We start from the raw sequence: 21,708 nt of genomic DNA, 5'->3' as shown, positions 1-21,708 counted from the left end.
ATCATTTTAAATAGACATGGCTTCCCCCACAAAGGATTCTGGGAACAGGGTGCTGAGAGCTGTTAGGAGACCCCATTCCCAGAGCTGTTTGGGCATTTGATCCCTCTTCCCAGGGAACTCTGGGAGTTATAGCTCTGTAAAGGGAATAGTGGTCTCCTACTCTCAGCACCCTTAACTGAACACAGTCCCCAAGAGTCCTACGGAGGAAGCCATGACGGTTTGAAAAGATACCACAGGGTAGTATGGTTCAGATGCGGCCCTAACCCTGGTTGATTAACTTCAGCAGCTCTGCTCTGGGTAGAAATAACCCTGGCTAATCGCTATTGACCTTGGGCTACGGTGCGGTTGAGAAATAAATTGTTCGAGTTCCATTGTGACCTTCTCCCTCTCTTCCCCCCCCCAAACCCCACAAATCTTCCCCACCCCTTCCAGGAAATGAAGGTAGCCCAGCGGGTGGCTCAGAAGTACTCCGCGATGCCCGACATGTGGGCCAAGTGCCTGCTGGGGCACTGCTACGGCCTGTGGTTCATCGCTCTGCCCACCTACGTGCGGGCTGCAGCCTCCAAGGTGCGGGCCCTGCAGATAGCCTACGAGGTGCTCAAGCAGATGGAGACCAAGAAGGTGGTGCTTCCCGATGAGGTAGTTGCTGGAGCCTGATGCTGTCTCCCCGATGTTTAGTGTACAGCAGGCATCCCCAAACTCGGCCCTCCAGATGTTTTGGGACTACAACTCCCATCATCCCTGACCACTGTTAGCTAGGGATGGTGGGAGTTGTAGTCCCAAAACATCTGGAGGGCCGAGCTTGGGGGTGCCTGCTGTCCAAAATTGGTTTGGTCCTTTGAATTCATCTGAACCTGCTGCTTAGCACAAGAGCCTGCAGTGCAGGAAGCTTGCAACTGGGGACACCAGAGGCCATCTGCTCCAACCCCTGCTCAATGGAGGGATCTTGTCCCTGTAGCATCCCTGGCAGGCAGCTGCCCAGTCTCCACCTGCATCCATCTAGTGGAGGAGAGCTGGCCACCTCCCGAGGAAGTCTGTTCCATTGCTGGACAGCTCCTAGGACAAAAGTTAACACTTTAAAGTGCTTTTTGCCGTTTTAATATAATTATTCTTTATTTCCCACTTTTTATATATTTTACATTGTTTTCAGTTCTACATTTAATACTGTACTTAACTAATTATACTATGTTTTATGTGCTCTGTTTTCTTGCTACCTTTTATAAACACACACACACACACACACACACACACACACACACACACACTGGTACCTTGGTTCCCGAACGGCTTGGCTCCTGAACAAATCGGCTCCCGAATACTGCAAACGCGGAAGTGAGTGTTCCGGTTTGCGAACGTTTTTCAGAAGCCGAACGTCCGACGCGGCTTCCGCAGCTTCTGATTGAGTGCAGGAAGCTCCTGCAGCCAATCGGAAGCCGCGCCTTGGTTTTCAAACGTTTTCAGAAGTCAAATGAGAAGTTAAAATACTCATTTAAACATCCTTAAAATATCAATGACTTCCCTCCCTCTCCTTCCATGGTTCATTTTGCATATCATAAATCCCTGCATATTTTACAAAAACTAAACCGTTCAATATTCCATTATTACATCCATCAAAACTTTTTTACATTATTGCTACCTTCTCTGCTGGTTATTGACCAATATAGATACATACATGTAAAATACAGTGGTACCTCGACTTACAAGAAACTCGACGTACGAATGTTTCGAGTTTGGCCGCTCTACTATTGATCATTGTCTAGTGCTTGACTATTTCATCTACAAATATGTGAAACACTGGAAAAAGTCACTATGCGGCCTTTGTGGACCTAAAGGCAGCATTTGACTCCGTGTCTAGGGGAAGGCTTTGGGCTAAACTGGCAGATATGGGCATCAACAGAAGGCTATTACTCCTGTTAATTAAATTACATGAAAATACTGTAATACCCTTCAGATAAGACTTGCACAGGATGGCAGACTTTCCAATGGAATTCCAGTTCAAAAAGGGGTTAGACAAGGATGTTTACTGGCCCCATTTTTATTTAACATCTATGTTAATTCCTTAATCACATGTTTGCATGTAATTGATACTCATCCACCTGTGTTTTCCAGTGGCAGGGTGTTTCGAGTTATGAAGAGCGCTCCGTCCGCCATTTTGGATGCAGTTTAGATAGGATTTTTTCAACTTCCGATTTTTTTATTTTTTATTTTTTCCCCATTGGCTTCAACTTCCGATTTTTTCAACTTACGAAGGTCCGTTCGGAACGGATTAACTTCGTAAGTCGAGGGACCACTGTAACAACAACAACAATAAAAAATAAAATAAAACACAATACAGGGCAATACGTTTCCCCTGATTCTTGGCCTGAATCTGCTTCCCAATCCTCCTCCTGTGCCGCCCTCTGGAGCAGCAGAGAGCAAGTCTTCTGCACTTTGCTCACAAGAAAGCCCTTTAGATCAGCAGCGAGGAATTTCTAGCCTGCCGGCCTAATTGCAGCCCATGAAGCAAGTGTCTCATTCTGCCTTACATGCGGAAGGTGCCAAGTTCAATCACAGGCATCTTAGGGTTTTTTAAAAAGGGGGTCTTGAGTAATAGGGACAAGAAAGACCTCGTGTGCCCCGAGCTGCCTTGCAAATCAAGGTAGGACGATACTGAGGTTATATGGCCTTGCAGAACCTCAGAAATCTGTGGGCCTTCCAGAGCTGCCCTTCTCAGAGTATCTTGGGTGAAAGGAAGTACAGTGGTGCCTCGCTAGACGAAATTAATTCGTTCCATGGGTCTTTTCTTATAGCGAAAAATTCATCTAGTGAATCCCATAGGAATGCATTGAATTTTTTTTGAATTTTTTTTTGCCCATAGGAACGCATTAATTGATTTTCAATGCATTCCTATGGGAAACCGCGATTCGCTAGATGAATTTTTCGTAAAACGCATTCGTCTAGCGAGGCAACCTCCGCTCGAAAAATCATTTCGTTAAGCAGAAATTTCGTTAAGCAGGGCATTCGTTAAGCGAGGCACCACTGTAAACAATACCAAGTCAAATTGTAGGTTTGAGGTTAAATCCTAACGAGACAGAAGTACTGTTCTTGGGGGACAGGGGGCGGGCTGGTGTGGAGGACTCCCTGGTCCTGAACGGGGTAACTGTGCCCCAGAAGGACCAGGTGCGCAGCCTGGGAGTCATTTTGGACTCACAGCTGCCCATAGAGGCGCAGGTCAATTCTGTGTCCAGGGCAGCTGTCTATCAGCTCCATCTGGTACGTAGGCTAAGACCCTACCTGCCTGCGGACTGTCTCGCCAGAGTGGTACATGCTCTAGTTATCTCTCACTTGGACTTCTGCAATGCACTCTACGTGGGGCTACCTTTGAAGGTGACCTGGAAACTGCAATTAATCTAGAAGGCGGCAGCTAGACTGGTGACTGGGAGTGGCCGCTGAGACCATATAACACCGGTCTTGAAAGACCTACATTGGCTCCCAGTACGTTTCTAAGCACAATTCAAAGTGTTGGTGCTGACCTTTAAAGCTCTAAATGGCCTCGGTCCAGTATACCTGAAGGATCGTCTCCACCCCCACCGTTCTGCCCGGACACTGAGGTCCAGTGCCGAGGGCCTTCTGGCGGTTCCCTTGCTGCGAGAAGCAAAGCTACAGGGAACTAGGCAAAGGGCCTTCTCGGTAGTGGCACCCGCCCTGTGGAACACCCTCCCATCAGATGTCAAAGAGATAAACAACTACCTGACATTTTGAAAACATCTGAAGGCAGCCCTGTTTAGGGAAGTTTTTAATGTGTGACATTTTAATGTATTTTAATCTTTGTTGGAAGCCGCCCAGAGTGGCTGGGGAAACCCAGCCAGATGGGCAGGGTACAAATAAATTATTATTATTATTATTATTATTATTATTATTATTATTATTATTATTATTATGTTTGTTGCATGGGATTCTCCCTTGGCAAGGGGTAAGGCAGGGAAGGGGATAAGCGATCCGCAACCGTTCATGCCCTCTCTTTGCCCTCCCGCTTCTCAGGTTTGCTACCGAATCCTGATGCAGCTGTGTGGTCAATACGGCGAGCCTATCCTCTCCGTCCGAGTGCTGCTGGAGATGAAGCGGGCTGGCATCGTGCCCAACACCATCACCTATGGCTACTACAACAAGGTACCTTGCTTGCTCGCTTGCAGACCTCTCCACTTCCCCTTGTGCCGCCTCGGCTCCGTCAGAGGGGATTCTGCTTCAACAGGGCACAGGGTATAAGGACGAGTGTCCGGCGTCCGCTGTTCCCCCTGGGGCTTGGGGGGGAAACCCGCAAAGAGAAGTGGCGGTGATTATGAGAGGCTTTCTGGCCCAGAGTCAGGTCTGAGGAGCTGAAAAGACAAATCAGCACCCCGGAGAGCTCCTAGCAAGCCCAGCTGGCTGAGCTATAGGAGATGTTGTCTCAGCGCAAGGCCAGAGTCCTGAGAGGGCTTCGAACCGGTACCCGATTCTGCAGGCCTGTGCTCCTGTGCGGTTGTGGAATGGAAGAGCCTGTAGGGGACTTGCACCGGGGACTCTGAGGATGAGAGAAAGAGCCACATATTCAGGCCAGGCAACTGCCTAGTTTCCCCCCTAAACATTATTTCTCACCCAATTTAGGGAGGGGACGAAAGCTTTATAACTGGGGATCAGAATCCCTTGCTGATCTTCGGCAAATTGCCCTGAGATCTACCCGAGAGCTCCCTTCCGCCCGCCACTTGCTATGTTATCATCTCACCTCCTCCTGCTCATCCGTAGGCCATTTTGGAATGCAAATGGCCATCCGGTACCCAGGGAGGCCGCCTCCGCTGGGCCAAGCTGCGCAACGTCGTCCTGGGGGCTGCCCAGTTCCGCCAGCCCCTGCGTCAGCGTCAGCGCGAGGCAGAATCGCAGAGCGTCAGCAGCCAGTCAGGTATGGGAACCTTGCCTTATGAGGAACGGTTGAAGGAGCTGGGTATGTTTAGCCTGGGAAAGAGGAGGCTTGAGAGGAGACATGATAGCCATCTTCATATAGCTAAAGGGCTGTCACATGGAAGGTAGGGCAAGCCTGGCAAGCCGATGGAAGGGGCCTTACTACCTCAGGTGTTGCCTGGGAGAATAACCCCTGGCGGAGGCAGTTCAGGGAGAGATAAATACGTTGAGGAGGGAGAGTGTTGATGGTTGAAAGGTGCCTTGATTTCCGCAAACTGCTTTGAAGTGGGGTCTGGGGGGTGAAGCAGGTTCAGAAAGGTGACATCTATAGGTCATTGGGATGGATACGCTAGCAGGTTAATTGTGATGCAAAGAACTTAAAAGGTTTGGTCCGAGCTGGCTGCTAGAGATGGCATTTTTCTCCCTGCTTCTGTTGGCAGAAGGCAGAAGCATTAAGATGCCAGGGTCCCGGTCCCGGTCCCGGTCCCGGTCCAATCTGCAGCGGCAGACGACTTGGTCTGGGGGCAACGTGACCGAGAGCCTTCCATCCACGTCACTGGTGAAGAGCGGCAGCCTCAGTTTCCCTCAGCATGAGCCAGAAGCTGGAGTGGCTCGTGGTGAGTTTTGGAGGCAGGCGGAGGGGTCCTCGGAGAGGGGCAACTGAAGGCACCGGACTTCTCCTATTTCTTTTCTTTTCTTTCTTTCTTTTCTTTTCTTTCTTTTCTTTCTTTCTTTCTTTCTTTCCTTCTTTCTTTCTTTCTTAAAAAGGGAGATGGGCAAAATGCATTAAGGATCTCGGAAATAGTTGCAACAGGATCAATATACCCAACAGGGAGAGGAGGGAGAAGCTGATAAGAGCCCTTGGATCAGGCCAAGGACTCATCCTGTCCAGCCTCCTGTTCCCACGGTGGCCATCCAGATGCCCCAATGGGAAGCCCACAAGTCACACCTGAGCACAGGAGCATCTTTCTCTCTTGTGGCTTCCTGCAGCTGGTATTCAGAAGCATCGCTGCCTCCGACTGTGGAGGCAGGACACAGCCATTGTGGCTATTGGCCTTGATAGCCTTCCCCTCTGTGAATTTGCTCAGTCCCCTTTTAAAGACATCCACCTTGGTGGCTGTCACTGCCTCCTGTGGGAGGGAGTTCCACCGTTTAACGCTGGGTGTCCCCGAGTTCTAGTGTTCCTCTTACTCGCTTTTTCTCTAAACTATGCCAACACTTCAGCAATAATAATAATAATAATAATATTTATTTATTTATTTATTTATTTATTTATACATGCCCCGCCCATCTGGCTGGGTTTCCCCAGCCACTCTTGGGCGGCTTCCAACAGAACATCAAAATAATCTATTAAATATTAAAAGCGTCCCTAAACAGGGCTGCCTTCAGGTGTATTATAAAAGTCTGGTAGTTGTTTTTCTCTTTGACATCTGATGGGAGGCCGTTACACAGGGTGGGCGCCACTACCGAGAAGGCCCTCTGCCTGGTTCCCTGTAACTTGGCTTCTCGCAGCGAGGGAACTACCAGAAGGCCCTCAGCACTGGACCTCAGTGTCCAGGCAGAACGGTGGAGGTGGAGACGCTCCTTCAGGTATACTGGACTGAGGCCATTTAGGGCTTTAAAGGTCAGCACCGGCACTTTGAATTGTGCTCGGAAACGTACTGGGAGCCAATGTACCGTAGGTCTTTCAAGACCGGTGTTATGTGGTCTCGGCGGCCGCTCCCAGTCACCAGTCTAGCTGCCGCATTCTGGATTAGTTGTAGTTTCCAGGTTGCCTGCAAAGGTAGCCCCACATAGAGCGCATTGCAGTAGTCCAAGCGAGAGATAACTAGAGCATGCTCCACTCTGGCGAGACAATCTGCAGGCAGGTAGGGTCTCAGCCTGCGTACCAGATGGAGCTGATAGACAGCTGCCCTGGACACAGAATTGACCTGCACCTCCATGGACAGCTGTGAGTCCAGAATGACTCCCAGGCTGTGCACCTGGTCCTTCAGGGGCACAGTTACCCCATTCAGGACCAGGGAGTCCTCCATACCTGCCCGCCTCCTGTCCCCCACAAACAGTACTTCTGTCTTGACAGGGTTCAACCTCATTCTGTTAGCCGCCATCCATCCTCCAACCGCCTCCAGGCACAATACCTTTCTGCCCCGCTTTATCTGCCTCATTCCCTCGCAGGTTTCCAAGGGCCATGTGCCAGTGGTGGGTGGGGCAGAGGCAAAAGTAGGAGGGGCAATGAACATTCGCAGGTCCAAGTCTGTCACTGTAACCCCTATACAACACTGTCCCCCACTTTCTCTGCTGAAATATGAGCTTCGTTAGGTGCCTCCCGCTCCCGAGTTGTTCCAAGGGCTAGTGCTAGTGGTGGGTGGGGCCAGAGCCCAAAGTGGGAGGGGCAATGAACATTCCAAGGGTCGTGTGCTAGTAGTGGGCGGGGTCAGAGCCCAAAGTGGGAGGGGCAATGAACATTCCAAGGGCCGTGTGCCAGTGGTGGGCAAGGCCAGAGTCAAAAGTGGAAGGGGAATGAGCATGAATTTTATTTCTTACAGTAGGACACTTCCTTAAACACATTTGCACACCCCACCTGCTCTGCCCTCCATTAAGGCAGGCTGAGAGGCACGAGCAGAGTCCACAGACAGGTTCCAGCGAGGCAGAAACCCTCAAGGAGGGTGCAAAGCAGGGACAGTGCGGGGTGTGCCCTGAGGGCCAGATAGCATGGCTTGGAGGGCCGCATTTGACCCCACCCCCTGGCCTTAGATTCTCCCCCCCCCCCCGCTGTAATCCTTATTAATCCTTTCCTGTCCTCTCCCGCTTTTCAGCGACCAAGGGCCTGGGCGCCACAGACCACGGCAGCAGCAGCACGCTCCCTGCCCTGCCCCACTGGTTGCAAGGCCGGGCCGGGAGCTCCGAGGACGGGAGCTTGTCGGACGTCAGCAGCTTCTTGACAGACGAGAGCGACAGGTTGACCCTGAGCAGCGTGGACACTCAGCCAGGTCCGGGGCGCTTGGAAGGCTCCGCCACAGGGGCGGAGAGTCGCGGCATAGGGAGCGGCACACCGCGCAGAAGCCTGGCCGCCAAACTCCAGCAGCTGCTCTCGCCCATCAAGCGGCCGTCGCTGAAACACGGTTTCACCACAGAGCATTCGCACTCTCGCCCCGGGTCCGAGCAGCGGGACCTCCCACCTCGCCGCAGCCCGCTGGAAAGCCGCTTATTGCTTCCTCGCGAGCGCCCAGGCTCCACTGCCTCCGAGGTAGGGAGGGCAGGGCAGAAGAGCGCAAAAATAGCACGAAACCATGCTTAGCAAATTGGGACACGGGTGGCACTTTGGGTTAAACCACAGAGCCTAGGGCTTGTCGATCAGAAGGTTGGCAGTTCGAATCCCCGCAACGGGGTGAGCTCCTGTTGCTCGGTTCCAGCTCCTGCCAACCTAGCAGTTCGAAAGCACGTCAAAGTGCAAGTAGATAAATAGGTACCGCTATAGCGGGAAGGTAAACAGCATTTTCGTGTGCTGCTCTGGTTCGCCAGAAGCGGCTTTGTCATGCTGGAAGCTGTATGCCCGCTCCCTCGGCCAATAACACGAGATGAGCGCCGCAACCCCCCAGAGTCGGTCACGACTGGACCTAATGGTCAGGGGTCCCTTTACCTTTATGCTTAGCAATCCCACAAGCCTTTGCAAGTGCAATCCCATGAGCCCTTGCACCAACCTTTGAGGCCTGTGGAGAGTTGGGGAGTCAGAATTTGAGCAAGGAGGTTTGGAGGGAGCGATTGTGGTGTTTGCAGGCCTCTTCAATGGTGTTCCCAATAAACACAATTTCACTTAAGTGTGCGCTGCCTCAGGACTTAACACCCGGGGTCCTATTATCGCCCTTCCTCCTTGCTTGGTTACTCGATTCACTGTCTGCGTTTGAGGCGTGCATTATTTCTTGTTACGATTTATGTTGTAAAATTCAACAATTATTTCCCCCACCCCACCCCACTTTCCTTTGCAACAGAGTTCCGTGTCCCTGGGCAGCGAGTACGATTATTCGAACAGCTCCTTGTGCAGTTTCAACCTCCGGAAATCTAGCGAGTTGCTGATAGAGAGTCCGGCGGTTGAGGTATACTCCAGCTTGCCGTCCCTGACTCGTTCTCCCTGCATTCCTCAAAAGCTCCTCTCTCCAACATCCATGTATTATCATGCAGTAGGTGTACTCTCCAAGCATCCCAATTAAGCCTCAGTTATTTGCAATGCACTCAATGTGGGGCTGCTTTTGGGGGCTTGATCTGGAGACTCCAGCTGGTTCGAAACACTGCAACTGGACTCTTTAATTTCATTTAATTTAGCATTACATTTCTACTGTGCCTTTTCTCCCTAGGAGAACATGGTTCTCCAAGGTACATGGCTGCCCCCTGCCCCAACTCCAATTCATCCTTTCAGCCATGAGGTGGGTTAGTCTGAGGGCCTGTGAATGATCCAAGGTCAGCCGGAGACTAGAACTTGGGTCCCGCAGGTCCAAGTCTGTCACTGTAACCCCTATACAACACTGTCCCCCACTTTCTCTGCTGAAATATGAGCTTCGTTAGGTGCCTCCCGCTCCTGAGTTGTTCCTATGCCACAAATAAGAACCGGTTCTTCAAGAGCCAGTGCCAGAGCTTGCTTTTTTCCTCTTCCCTCCCTGTTCCTTTGCCCTTGTGTGCCGTGACTTTAAGCTTGCAGGCTGGGAACTGTCTTGTTTCAACTGACAGTCTGCATGCGACTCTTTGCCCTCTGTGATTCTGTGGGCCATTGCCAAGCAAGTTTCTTTCCCTGATCTTCCTTCCGTCCTGCTCAGGTCCTGCTCTCCAGCTGTTCCCGGTGCCAGGCCTGCAGCTCGTTGGTGTACGACGAAGAAGTGATGGCCGGCTGGAGCTCGGACGATTCCAACCTCAACACCACCTGCTCCTTCTGCGCCCGCCCCTTTGTGCCCTTCCTCAGCATTGAGATCCAGGATCTCAAGGCGGCCCCCAGGTCAGAACCCCGGGCGGTTCCACTCCTCTTTCCTTATAGAGGTGGCCTGATCAGCAGCACTAGCTGCTTTCCATTGGGACTGGTGGGGCAGAACTCAGGGGGGCCCACCACTTGGTGGCGCCAGAGGCAATGACAGGCAGTGCTACAACCAATGAAAGGCTCCTAAGACTGGTGGGGCAGAAGTCAGGGAGCCACCAGTAAGTGGCGCCAGAGCAGATGGGTAGCAAAGAATTGGAGAAATGAGACGGTTAGGATTCCCGAGAAAAGAGGCTTAGCCCTTGCAAATAACAGCGAGCTGTGGTCAGCCTGGAATTGTATGCAATGCCAAGCCTTTTTTCAAAGGAGAACCATTGAAGCGAATGGACATGACTAATTTAGGTCCGTTTTCAATAGGTCAACTCTTGAGTAGAACTCAGTTGGCTACAACCCTCTATGTCTGGGTTGTGCCATTTTGACATTCAGAGGAGAACTCAATTCCTCTTTTTAAAAAACAAATGTCAAAAAAGCAAAAAAAAAAAAAAACCACCTCCAAATATTCCATGCACCTAGAAATCTAGTATGTCAGGATGATGGAGTCCAGCAGCATCTTCTCCAGCATTCTGGTTTTCTAGGTGCAGGGATTTATTTATTACACATACGGACATGTGATTTTCCCTTCTTGCAACGCAGGCTGAGAAACAGGTTAGCTGTCTCATCTATGGCTTGTTTTGAGTGTGGGGGTGAAGGAAGACGCTTGGTGCTTGCTTTTTTAAAGTAAGGCTCTAGTCCTCATGTTTGAAAGGGGGGGGAAGGACTAGAATATGTTGGCATATATTGTTGAGTAGATGTTTTTCTCTCCATCATTTCAGCCTTCCCAGCGTCGCTGACACCTCGGACACCAGCTCTAGCTCCTCCGATCTCTGTCCGCGGGACAGCGAAGCCCCCGCCCCAGGGAGCCAGGGCCCCGTCCTCAGCGACCGCTCCCACTGCCTGTCTCTGGATGAAGCTGAGCCGGAACCCGGAAGGGAGTCTAGGGCTGGGTCTCTGTGCAACGGCTTCACCGAGTCTCCGGTGCGGATGGGCTTGCGGGAGAACCTTCTGGGTCTTGCAGCTAGAAAACAGGGGAGTTGCGATGAGAGGGGGAACGGCAGCAGGAGCAACACTGAGAGCCCAAGGGCCTTATTACCATTTGGGCAAGCTCTCGAGGGCCGCATGATGCCAGTGGTGGGTGGAGCCAGAGGCAAAAGTGGGCGGGGCAACCAATGTAAACAGGACCTTTGTGCAGTGGGCTAGTTTCTGCTACAGGCAGGGACTCATCTAGGGAAGCCAGAGGGCATAATCAGGGTTCAAGGGAGGGTAGGACTTGAACCCGTGACTTCAAGTTACAGGAAAGGAGATTCCAACTTAACATCAGAAGAGAGTTTTCTGACAGTAAAAGCTGTTCGGCGTTAGAACAGTCTCCCTCAGGAGGTGATGGACTCTCCTTGCTTGGAGGTTTTTAAGCAGAGGTCGGATGGCCATCTGCCATGGATGCTTTAGCTGAGATTCCTGCATTGCAGTGGGTTGGACTAGATGACCCTTGGGGTCCCTTCCATCTCTACGATTCTTTGATCAGGCCACATTCCACCCAGGAAAAAACATTTAGGGTACAAAGCAGGCCTAGTGAAGGGTGTATATGGAGGTCCACATCTGTAGCCCCTGAGCCTGTGCCCTCCCTCCCTCTATTCTAGCTAGATAGGCCTATTTTGAACCCAGGCTCACCCCCTCGGCATGAAATGCTGCGGACTCGCTTCTGGAACGTTTGAAGCTGGCTCGATGCCTTATGGCCACGTCCGATCCCTACCAGACACGGTGCTGGGCCTGCGATTTAGCTTCTTTAAATTAAAATTCAAAAATCAGCTTTCTAGCCCTCACCAAAATCCGATACTGCCTCTTGCTTGCCTGGTATGTGTACAAGTGTGCATGTAGAAATTTATTCCTATCCCACCTTTTTACCTGACGGGGCTTAAGCCTGCTTACGGTTAAGAATAAGAACTGCCAGAAACATAGTGTTGCAAAGGTGAAATTCAGATTAATCTCTCGTTCCTCTGTTGCCTCTGGCCCTGCCCACTGTTTTAATGCGGCCCCCAGAAGCTTGCCAGGAGGGCAAGCGGCCCTTGGGCTGAAGGCGGTTCTCCGTCCAGAGCTTCCTGTTTTCGTACCTATCCATTTTTTAATCCTGGCCCCTTTTTTATATTGTGGCAGTAAAGTTGAAAATGGGCGAGAGCAACACTGGGGTTGGCGTCAGTCGCGACGCCTTCCTTGTTCTTACCCATGCTTCGTTTCATTCCCCCCGCTTCCAGGTTCCTCAGGGTCCAGCCCCCGAAGTGGAGCACCTGGCCTTTGCCTACCTGAGCCCCTTAGTCCTGCGGAAGGAGCTGGAGACCCTCCTGGAGAACGAGGGAGGGGACTTCCTGTCTCAGCCGGAGCTGGTGGACAACCACCCAATCATCTACTGGAACCTGGTTTGGTACTTCGAGCGCCTGGATCTGCCCAACAGCCTCCCCCAGCTGCTCCTGGCTAGCAAGCACTTCCAGCCAGCACTGCAGGTGATTCATCTCCCCTTCCCTCTTTATCCTTACGGTAACAACCCTGCGAAATAGGTTAGACCAAGAGAGGTGGGAACCTTCTATGGCCCTTCAACACATTGTTGGACTCCCAACTCCCATCAACCCCAGGCAGCCCGGCCAATGGTCAGGGGGGTGATGGGAGGCCAGCGACATCTAAAGGACCGGAGTGTGCTGGGCCCGGGGGTTCCCTGCTCGGTGATGGCCAGGTGGGAAGCCGAATCCTCCAGGCCGGCAGTGGGATTCAGAGCATAGCTGCCAAGTCTCCCGTTTTTCGCGGGAAACCCCCGTATTTTGTTACCATTTCCCGCTGTTATCCCGAATTGATTATATCCCGTAAATATCCCGTAAAGCTCCTGCCAGCGGCCATGTCCCGGCTCCCGGCTGTCTGCACATGTCTGGACATGCACAGAAGCGATTTCTGGTGCCCAGACATACAGACATGGGCAGCCTGGACATGCGTAGAAGCGACTTCCGGTGCCACTCTGCCCATGTCTGGGCACCGGAAACCAGGCAGCACCAGCACCGGAAGTTGCTTCTACGCATGTCTGGACATACATAGAAGCGACTTCCGGTGCTGTACCGCCGCGTAGAAGCAACGTCCGGTGCCGTGCCGCCGCTGATCCCGGATTTTTCAATCCGGGAGTTGGAGGGTATGATTCAGAGCGTGGCAACAGTCTCTGGGGCAGGCATAGGCAACCTTGGCTCTCCAGATGTTTTGGAATTACAACTCCCATGATCCCTGACCACTGGCCCTGTTAGCTAGGGATCATGGGAGCTGTAGTTCCAAAACATCTGGAGAGCCAAGGTTGCCTATGCCTGCTCTGGGGCTAGGCGTCGACAGGGTCAGGAAATAGTCCACAGGTCAAGCCAGGCAGTCCAAGTCCGCAACTTACAAACAGGTAATCCAGGAAACAAGGTCCAGGTCCGGTCCAGGATCCAAGGGTTCAGAGAGGAGCCCGCCCGACAGGGCCAGGGCAGGAACAAGGGGGCAGGAGTCCAGGTGAGAGCAGGTACAGAGACTCAGGCAGGATCTTGCTCCCGCAACCTGGGCTGGAGCCCAACAGCCTCTTAGCTTTGTCGGGGCAACGGCCGGTCCCAATCCCCCAGAGACTCACCTCCCTGTTTAGCCCAAAGACGAGCACTCCTCCTGCGAGTACTCAGGTCTTTCCTTCTCTCGGATCTGAGTCTCTGCAGCTGGGAAGACACCGGTGGATTGCAGGACCCAGGGGCAACCTCAGCTTCCCCTGACCAAGCTGGTAGTGGAGCAGCTGTAGGTGATGGCCCACCTGACAGCAACAGGTACTCCCCGCATCTGGAGCCAGGACAGGCTTAGGTCCCTGACTCGGTCCAGCTGGTGTGTGCTGCAGGGAAACCTGTGCAGACTGGGAGGTTCTGATAATGTCTGAGGCAGAGGATCCGGGGCCGATGGAGACTCCTCTGGTTCCGAGTCCGAGCCCGAGTCCCAGGCCATCACACAGAGACTCCCTGCCCTGGACACGCATCCCAACCAATCAGGGATCATATATTAAATACAATTGCAGGGGTGTAAAGCAGGGGTGCGAAGCCTGTTGCCCTCCAGAAATTGCTGGACTCCCATCTCCCAGCAGTCAGGGTGATGGGAGTTTACACCTCTGAAAGCGCATGTGATATGTGATCTCTGGTTGGCTGGGACATGTATCACACAGAGAGCCTATGGTCCTCCAGGTGTAGCTGGACTGCCACTCACAATAGCCCTGGCCATCCATGGTGATGGGAGTTGGTAGTCTAGCAACTTCTGGTTCCTCCCCACTGCCCTAAAGCAAGTTGTCCAGAAATTGTCCTGTGACTTTCTGACCGTAAGAGATCTGACAGTAAGAGCTGCTAAGTAGTGGAACAGTCACCCTCGGGAAGTTGTGGACTCTCCTTCTGGAGGTTCTTAAGGAGAAATTGGATGGCCATCTGTCCTGGTTGCTTTATCTGAGATTCCTGCATTTGAGGGGGGGTTGGACTAGATGACCCTCGGGGTCCCTTCCAACTCGATAATTCCATGATTCTGTTACCAGGGTTGGGGGAGCCAGGGTGTGGCCCTCCAAGTGTTGCTAGACTCCAACTCCCCACATCCCTGGCTTCTCAATACGGCTTACACTGCAGCTGTGATACTTGGCTTATATTTCAGCGGCCGGCCCGTTAATAGCATTGCTGTTGTTCTACTGGCGATCGGTTAATTATGCAACGTGACTTAAGTTGTACCTGCGGTGTTTCATTACGCCATTGTTATTTATTGTCGGTAAGCCGCTTTGGGGTTGGTATGAGCGGACGGCAACATAGAAAGACAGATTATTTGTTTTGTGCTCTCCGAACTCCCCCAATGACCGCCCTCCCTCTCTGCAGGGCTCGCCTCAGGAGGGGCTTTTCGTGCGTGTACGTTTGGTGTGGGACGTGTTGACGCCAGACCCCGACAGCTACCCCCCACTTTACGTCCTCTGGAGGTTGCACGGTAAGAGCGGCGGATTCTGGGAATAGCAAGACCACGGGTTACCTTTTTGTGGGGTTGCTAGGGGGAGGGGAGGGACCATCCCAGGATCTGGCCTGCCCCCGCCACGTCCTGTTTGTTCGCTGTGCAGAAAACCCCCGCTGAGCTAGATAAGCGTGATCCCACTTAGCCTTTCACCAGCCGTGTTCGTGAGGAGTGGAGCTTCCATGTTCAAGAGCAGTCTGCCTCTCTGTCCTGGGGACAAACAACAGGGGAGGGCTATTCCATTCATTCATTCATTCATTCATTCATTCATTCATTCATTCATTCAACTTGTATAACCACTTCACGTTTCAGCAGAAAACTCCCAAGTCTTTTACCTATCCCGCAAGGGCTCCTGGGATTGAACTTGCAAAGGCTCGTGGGTTGCTAGGCTCTGTTTCTGTGCCTTTTTTGCCCTTTCGACACTCTTTTTTTCCTAATGGGACGTGGGTGACACTGTGGTCTAAACCACAGGGTTAGGCTTGCCGATTGGAAGGTCGGCTGTTCAAATCCCCGCGAGGGGGTGAGCTCCCGTTGCTCAGTCCCAGCTCCTGCCAACCTAGCAGTTTGAAAGCACATCAAAGTGCAAGTAGATAAATAGGTACTGCTCCGGTGGGAAGGTAGACGGTGTTTCCGTGCGCTGCTCTGCTTTCGCTAGAAGCGGCTTAGTCCCGGAAAAACTGTCTGTGGACACATGCCAGCTCCCTTGGCCAGTAAAGCGAGATGAGCGCTGCAAACCCAGAGTCGTTTGCAACTGGACTAAACTGCCAGGGGTCCTTTGCCTTTACCTTTACCTATACGCTCTTTTTAGGGTCAGGTTTTTTGCCACTTCTGTGTTTGGGGCAATGCATTCGTGATATATTGCCAGGTCAAAAATTATGAAACCAATATCGCAATATGGACTTCAGACTGGTTTTGGACGATATATCGCCCAGCCCTGACATACATCATGATCTGCATTATACAGTCAAACCTTGGTTGCCGAATGGCTTAGTTGCCAAACAAATTGGCTCCCGAACGCCACAAACCCGGAAGTAAGTGTTCCGGTTTGCGAACGTTTTTCAGAAGCCGAACATCCGACCCTGCTTCAAGTTGAGTGCAGGAAACTCCTGCAGCCAATCGGAAGTCGTGCCTTGGTTTTCGAACGGTTTTGGGAGTCGAACGGACTCCCGGAACGGATTAAGTTTGAGAACCACGGTACCACTGTTTTGCCAGGTCAAAAATTATGAAACCAATATCACGATAGGGACTTCAGATCAGTTTTGGACAATATATTGATATATATTGAGACCTCCGGGTACGGTATATAAATACAGTACATATTTAGGCACGCTCGCTCGCTCTCTGTCTCTCTCTCGCGCACACACCTCATATAGTGCAAAATTCACAGAGCACCAAATACTGTTACAACTTAATAACGGCAGGAGATCCACATTTTGTGTAACACAGTTAAGCAGCAATAAGTACCTCAAAGCAATATGCATAATTCCTGTCCGCTTGCAGACACGTAACCGCCTTCCTTCGCACCCCACCCAGGTAACATCCCAACTCGCCTCCAGTCCTGGCGTCGACACAACCACCCCTTCTCGCTCTCGTTCCTGGAGGCGGTGCTGAGCTCGGTCGGGATGGGCGAGATGCACAAAGCCATCTCTCTCTTTCTGGACACGGTGAAGGAGCAGTCCGGCACGACACACATGCCCAGGTACGATTTCTCCTCTCCTGCCCCTCTGCCCACCCACTCCTGCATGTCCCTGTGGCAGGCGCCCTCGACGGGCTTGGGCCCACCTGGCTCAGTGTTGCCTACACTGGCTGGCAGAGGCCGTCTGGGGTTTCAGGCAAGAGTCTTTCCCCAGCCCTGGAAGATAGGGAGCTACCTCCCAGCAAGTCTGTCCGTTGCACCATCCAGCTCAGTGCTGTCTGCACTGATTGGCAGCAGCTCTCCACAGTTCCAGGCAGTCATACCTGGAGATGCTGGGGGTTGAAGTGGAGGCCTTCTACATGCAAGGCAGGTGCTCTGTTGCCAAGCTACAAAATTCCCCGTGGTCCCATGGGCGCCTTCACAGGAACTTCTGTGCTTCGCTGATTCCCTCTCCTTGTTCTCTTCTTCTCCTTAGGAGCGTTTACCACGAGATTCTCTTCTTGAAGCTGGCAGCCCTGGGCAGAGACCACGTGGACATTGGTAAGTGCAAGGCCCCTGTATCCCAGAGGGGTTTGAGTGGCACAAGCTACTTGGAGAGAGAGGATGTCTGGAGAGCTGCTGCCGGTCAGTGTAGGCACTGCTGAGCTGGATGGGCCTGTGGTCTGTATAAGGCAGCCTCTTAAGTTCCTAAGCAGGGAGGCTGCAAATTGTGCCCCCACCCCATGAAGGGGAAGTGAGAAAGAGATCTCCACCCCCAGCAATTTCAAATCTTTTTGGCACTTTCTTTGCATCCATGAGGTTTGAAAATGTGCTTGCGTTGCACATATTTGAGACATAGCTGCCAAGTTTTCTCTTTTCTCGTGAGGAAGCCTATTCAGCATAAGGGAAAATCCCTTAAAAAAAGGGATAACTTGGCAGCTATGATTTGAGATCTGTTTTTCCTTACCTTCTAACAGTTTGATTTCAAAGTCTTCTCTTTGTTCTGCATATCTATCTTTTTAAAATATTTCGTTTACTTGACAATACTGAAACCAATTGGATATCCATTCTCAAATCTCTCTCTCTTTTTTAAGGTTTACAACCACCTTAAGAAAAACTTAATATATAAGTAGCCTATTCTGCTCCATATTGATTTCCTTTTGTGCACATGCCTCTATGGGAAATAGCCACAGGGGTGTTTTTCTTTCCAGTAAGTTTTTGTGCCCGGTCCACACTCCATATAGACTGCTTCTTACAATAGGATTTAAAAAAAAATTCTTTGTGGACTTTTACCTCCTAAATCCTCATGATGCTGAAGTGCCAATTCGAGGCGCTTCCTTTGTGTCCATGAGGCCTAGAAACCTGCCTGCGTTCATTTAAAAATAAAAGGATGGAAAAAGCTGAAATTCTTAGGATGCTGAGTTCCATGAGGTCTAGAAACCTGCCTGTGTTAATTTAAAAGTAAAAGGACGAAAAAAGCTGACATTCTCAGGATGCTGAGATCCAGCTGTCAGGTCCTTTTGCTTCTCCCACCCTACCCATCTTCTAGAAGAAACCTGGAGAAGAGGGAGCCCCCCTCACACCCCTCACTTTCTGCCTCTTCCCCTCTCTGCAGCCGACTTCGACAAGAAATACAAGTCTGCCTATTCTAAGCTGGTCGGCAGCATGGGGAAGGAGACTCTGAAGCAATGGAGAGCCCAGCCTCTCACCTCCAAGGCCATCGACTGCCGGAAAAGCTTTGGGGCCAACCTGGAATGCTAGCGGGGGGGGTCACCCGTGGCGCTGCCACCAACCTCCCCCCCCCCTCCGCCGTGTCACCTCCGGCACCCCTACCCTTCAATTCCTGCAACATAGGAATCGTCAAGGACACAACGGGAGCTGATAACCAAATTGCGGCGGGAGCCAGTCGCTACCACCGCAGGACCTCCGCGGGGGCAGACTAGGGAACCCCGGGACAAGAGGCACATCGCTGTCCTCTCCTCAGAGACCCTTCTGGTCCCCCATGGACCACTCGCATCCCCCGGAGCTGGGGCAGGGTGTCCCAACGCTAGCCGGCAGCGGGGAGACTACGGGTCTCAGGGACCATGTGCATATTGGGGTTTGGGGAGCACCTCTCCCCACCCCACCCTGTCCCAGCACTGCACTCTGCACGTGCATGAGAACACCCGTACGCCGTCCCCTCCCTCCCTCTCCCCACCTGGGTCGACCCTCTCCCCCCCCCCCAGAGATCCTCTATATTTTTGTGCACTGTGTTAATTTCTGGAAGGCAAGTCTGTCCGTTTCCTCCCGCGACACATCAGGGTTCAATTCAGGAAGAGGGCAACCCATCTTGAGCCAAGTAGGGTGTGTTGTTGTTTTTTTACCGCCAGTGTTTGTTTTTCGGGGTTGGGTGGGGGTGGGGAGAGAGAGGGAGAGCTATTTTATAATTTATTTATTGTCGAGACCTTTTTTTGTTGTTGTTGTCGCTTCTGCTTTAACTGCCGAAAAGAGGAGCCCTGTAGCAAGTGATGGGGTGGTTGGGGTGCAAGAGCCCATTCTACCAGTCCACCTCCCTCTTTCTCTGCTTTGCCATACCCGTATGGTGGGGGGGGGAGGTTGCCACATGCCCCAGCCTGCTGTAGAGACTTACTCCCCCCCTCCCCGTGGCTGTGGGGTGCTCTTGGGTGAGGGGTTGGACCAGGGCCCGGAAGATACCAGCCCCTTCCCCAAGGGAAGGGTTGTCTCCAGCTAAGTTCTGCTCAGGCTTGTTGAAATTAATGAAGTTGGGCCCCATCCGCACTACACATTTAAAGCGGTATCATACCGCTTTAAACAGTCATTGCTTCCCCCCCACCCCAAAAAAGAATCCTGGGAGATGTAGTTTGTTAAGGGTTCTCAGAGTTGTTAGGAGACCTCTCTTCCCCCTCACAGAACTATAATTCCCAGAGTTCCCCAAGGAGAAAAGTTGATGGTTAAACCACTCTGGGATTTGTAGCTCTGGGAGGGAAACAGGGGTCTCCGTGCAACTCTAGGCACCCTTAACAAACCACAACTCCCAGAATGCTTTGGTGTGGAGAGCCGTGGCTGTTTAAAGTGGTATCATAGGGCTTTAAATGTATTTTGCGGGTGCAGCCTAGCTTAGGTCCGTTAATTTCAGCGAGTCTGAGCAGAACAAAAGTTTGATGCAACCCGGCGTGTCATCCCACTTTCTCCTCAGGGCTTGGATTGTGCAATATGGAGGCTGATCTCCATCAAGACCCTATTTGTTGTATTATTCATTTTGTTGGTTTGTCCGTTTCGATGTTCCCGGTTCTGTAAATAAAGAGGCTTCTGTATTTTCCTTCCGGGGTACTGCACACGTGTCTTCGATTGGGGCACAAGAGGAGGCCGGGCTCAGGTTCGCCTCGGAAACCCAAGTCCGTAAATGCGACGGCGGAACGCGAAGACCTGCTTTAGTGTGTGATCCCTGGTGGGCTGGGATGTGTGTTTGTGGAGCCCCCATACATTTAAAGTGCTGTGAGACCACTTTAAACAGTCACGGCTTCCCCTAAAAAGATTCTGGGACCTGTCGTTTCTTAAGGGAGCTGGGAGTTGTTAGGAGACCCCAGCTCCACTCCTAGAACTACCATTCCCAGAGTTCCCTGGGAAGAAGGATGGGTTGCTAAACCATTCTGGCTGAAGCCCCGCAGAGTCAGTGCAGACAGTACTAAACTACATGGGCCCAATGATCTAAACTGGAGGTATAAAGCCACTTCCTACGTTCTTCAGATCATTCGGAGCCATGAGGACTGGAATCTTAACATTAATTTTAGGGGGAAAGACCAACAGAGCCCACGTTCCGTATGCAATTTCTCAAGATGGGATCAGCGGCGTCGCTAGCCTTCTGGCTGCCCGGGGCGGCAAACCAGAAGGCACCCTGCCGGGGGCGGGGCTTCCGCCAAGCGCATGCATCGCGCATGACACATGCGTTACGACGCACATGTCGCAATGCACACGTTGCGCTACAGAGCGGGTTGCCAGGGGGCAGTGCTCCAGCGCCGGCAACCCACTCCGTAGCACAACGTGTGCTTCTTCCTAGTCAGGCGGAGTGGTGAGGGGCGTCTCCACTGACGCCCCTTGCCGCTCCACCTCCGCCTGAGTAGGAAGAAGACAAAGTGTGCTATGGATCGGTTTGCCACACACTTTGTCTTCTTCCTACTCAGGCGGAGGTGGAGCGGCGAGGGGCGGCGGCGGCCGCCGCTGACGCTGCTCTCTGGCCCGCCCCTTGCCTCCGCCCCACCAGAAACATTGAGGCCTCCGCGATGGCGGTCGCGCTGCCACCACAGTAGCGAGAGGGCACCCCGCCCCCCCACCCCCCTATTGTGACGCCCCTGGATGGGATGTGTCCAAAATCCCAGAGAGCTACTGGCCGGTCCATGCAGAGCAGCGATGAGGAAACACTGGCCCTCCAGATATTCCTGAACTTCACCGCCTCACTCAGCATGACCAAAGGTCAGGAGTTGCATTCGAGAAGTGTCTGTGGGAAGACAAAGGTTCGCCCTCCCTGGTATAGACAAGTCCCAAGCTAGATGTACTGCCAGGTCTAACTCAGGAAGTGGCAGTTTTTTAATGTTTCTAAGGCCACATCTGTGCCATACATTTAAAGCCATTTTAAGAGCCGTGACTCCCCCAGCCCAGCCCCCAAAGAATTCTGGGAAGTGTAGTTAGTTGAGGGTTGAGAGCTACAATTCCTTGACGAGAGGAATTGGTTGATAAGAGCCAACTAATTCTGGTTTTGTCCTCCTCGCCCTCCCTCTACGAAGGCCACATGGAGACTAAGGAGGTTGCAGGGGAAGGAGGCTGCCAGGGTGGCCCACCAGAATGATTGCAAGGCTACAAGCACACCATCTATTTAAAGCACTTTTAGCAGAATTACGAAGGGTCCTGGGAATTTGCTAGGAGCCCTTTCTGTTCCCCTCGCAGAGTTCCCTGGGTTGTAGCTCTGAATGTGACTTAACTAAGGAGGTGGGCAGGTGGAGCGGCCCCAATGGACCGGCCTCCACTATCTGGTGTCAGCAGTGGGGGATTCAAAATGGCGCCCCCAAGAGCATTTTGGGAAATGCGAAATGTTGGCTCTTGGACCCAGGGCAAG

At 52.1% G+C, this 21,708-nt stretch overlaps 1 protein-coding gene across 6 annotated transcripts in view; it reads left to right on the top strand.

The window, feature by feature from the left end:
• The window catches only part of DENND4B (DENN domain containing 4B), a 53,617-nt gene extending 33,700 nt beyond the window's left edge, over positions 1 to 19,917 (top strand). For 5 of the 6 annotated variants that reach the window (XM_088659974.1, XM_088659971.1, XM_088659972.1 and 2 more), the window contains 13 exons: positions 433 to 639; positions 4,021 to 4,149; positions 4,762 to 4,915; positions 5,355 to 5,531; positions 7,731 to 8,161; positions 8,904 to 9,092; positions 9,723 to 9,898; positions 10,747 to 10,948; positions 12,220 to 12,465; positions 14,857 to 14,962; positions 16,517 to 16,682; positions 17,095 to 17,159; positions 18,214 to 19,917. In XM_088659974.1, coding sequence (XP_088516100.1) covers positions 433 to 639; positions 4,021 to 4,149; positions 4,762 to 4,915; positions 5,355 to 5,531; positions 7,731 to 8,161; positions 8,904 to 9,092; positions 9,723 to 9,898; positions 10,747 to 10,948; positions 12,220 to 12,465; positions 14,857 to 14,962; positions 16,517 to 16,682; positions 17,095 to 17,159; positions 18,214 to 18,359 — 2,394 coding nt within the window. In that variant the 3' untranslated portion in view covers positions 18,360 to 19,917. The remainder of the gene's footprint in view (positions 1 to 432; positions 640 to 4,020; positions 4,150 to 4,761; positions 4,916 to 5,354; positions 5,532 to 7,730; positions 8,162 to 8,903; positions 9,093 to 9,722; positions 9,899 to 10,746; positions 10,949 to 12,219; positions 12,466 to 14,856; positions 14,963 to 16,516; positions 16,683 to 17,094; positions 17,160 to 18,213) is intronic. The other variant, XM_060269889.2, reaches the window with a different exon arrangement.
• The last annotated feature ends 1,791 nt before the right edge of the window (positions 19,918 to 21,708 follow it).

The sequence above is a fragment of the Zootoca vivipara genome, chromosome 16, assembly GCF_965207765.1.
Source record: "Zootoca vivipara chromosome 16, rZooViv2.hap1.1, whole genome shotgun sequence".
NCBI classification, from domain to species: Eukaryota; Metazoa; Chordata; class Lepidosauria; order Squamata; family Lacertidae; genus Zootoca; species Zootoca vivipara.
This window is presented reverse-complemented; position numbering and strand designations above follow the sequence as displayed.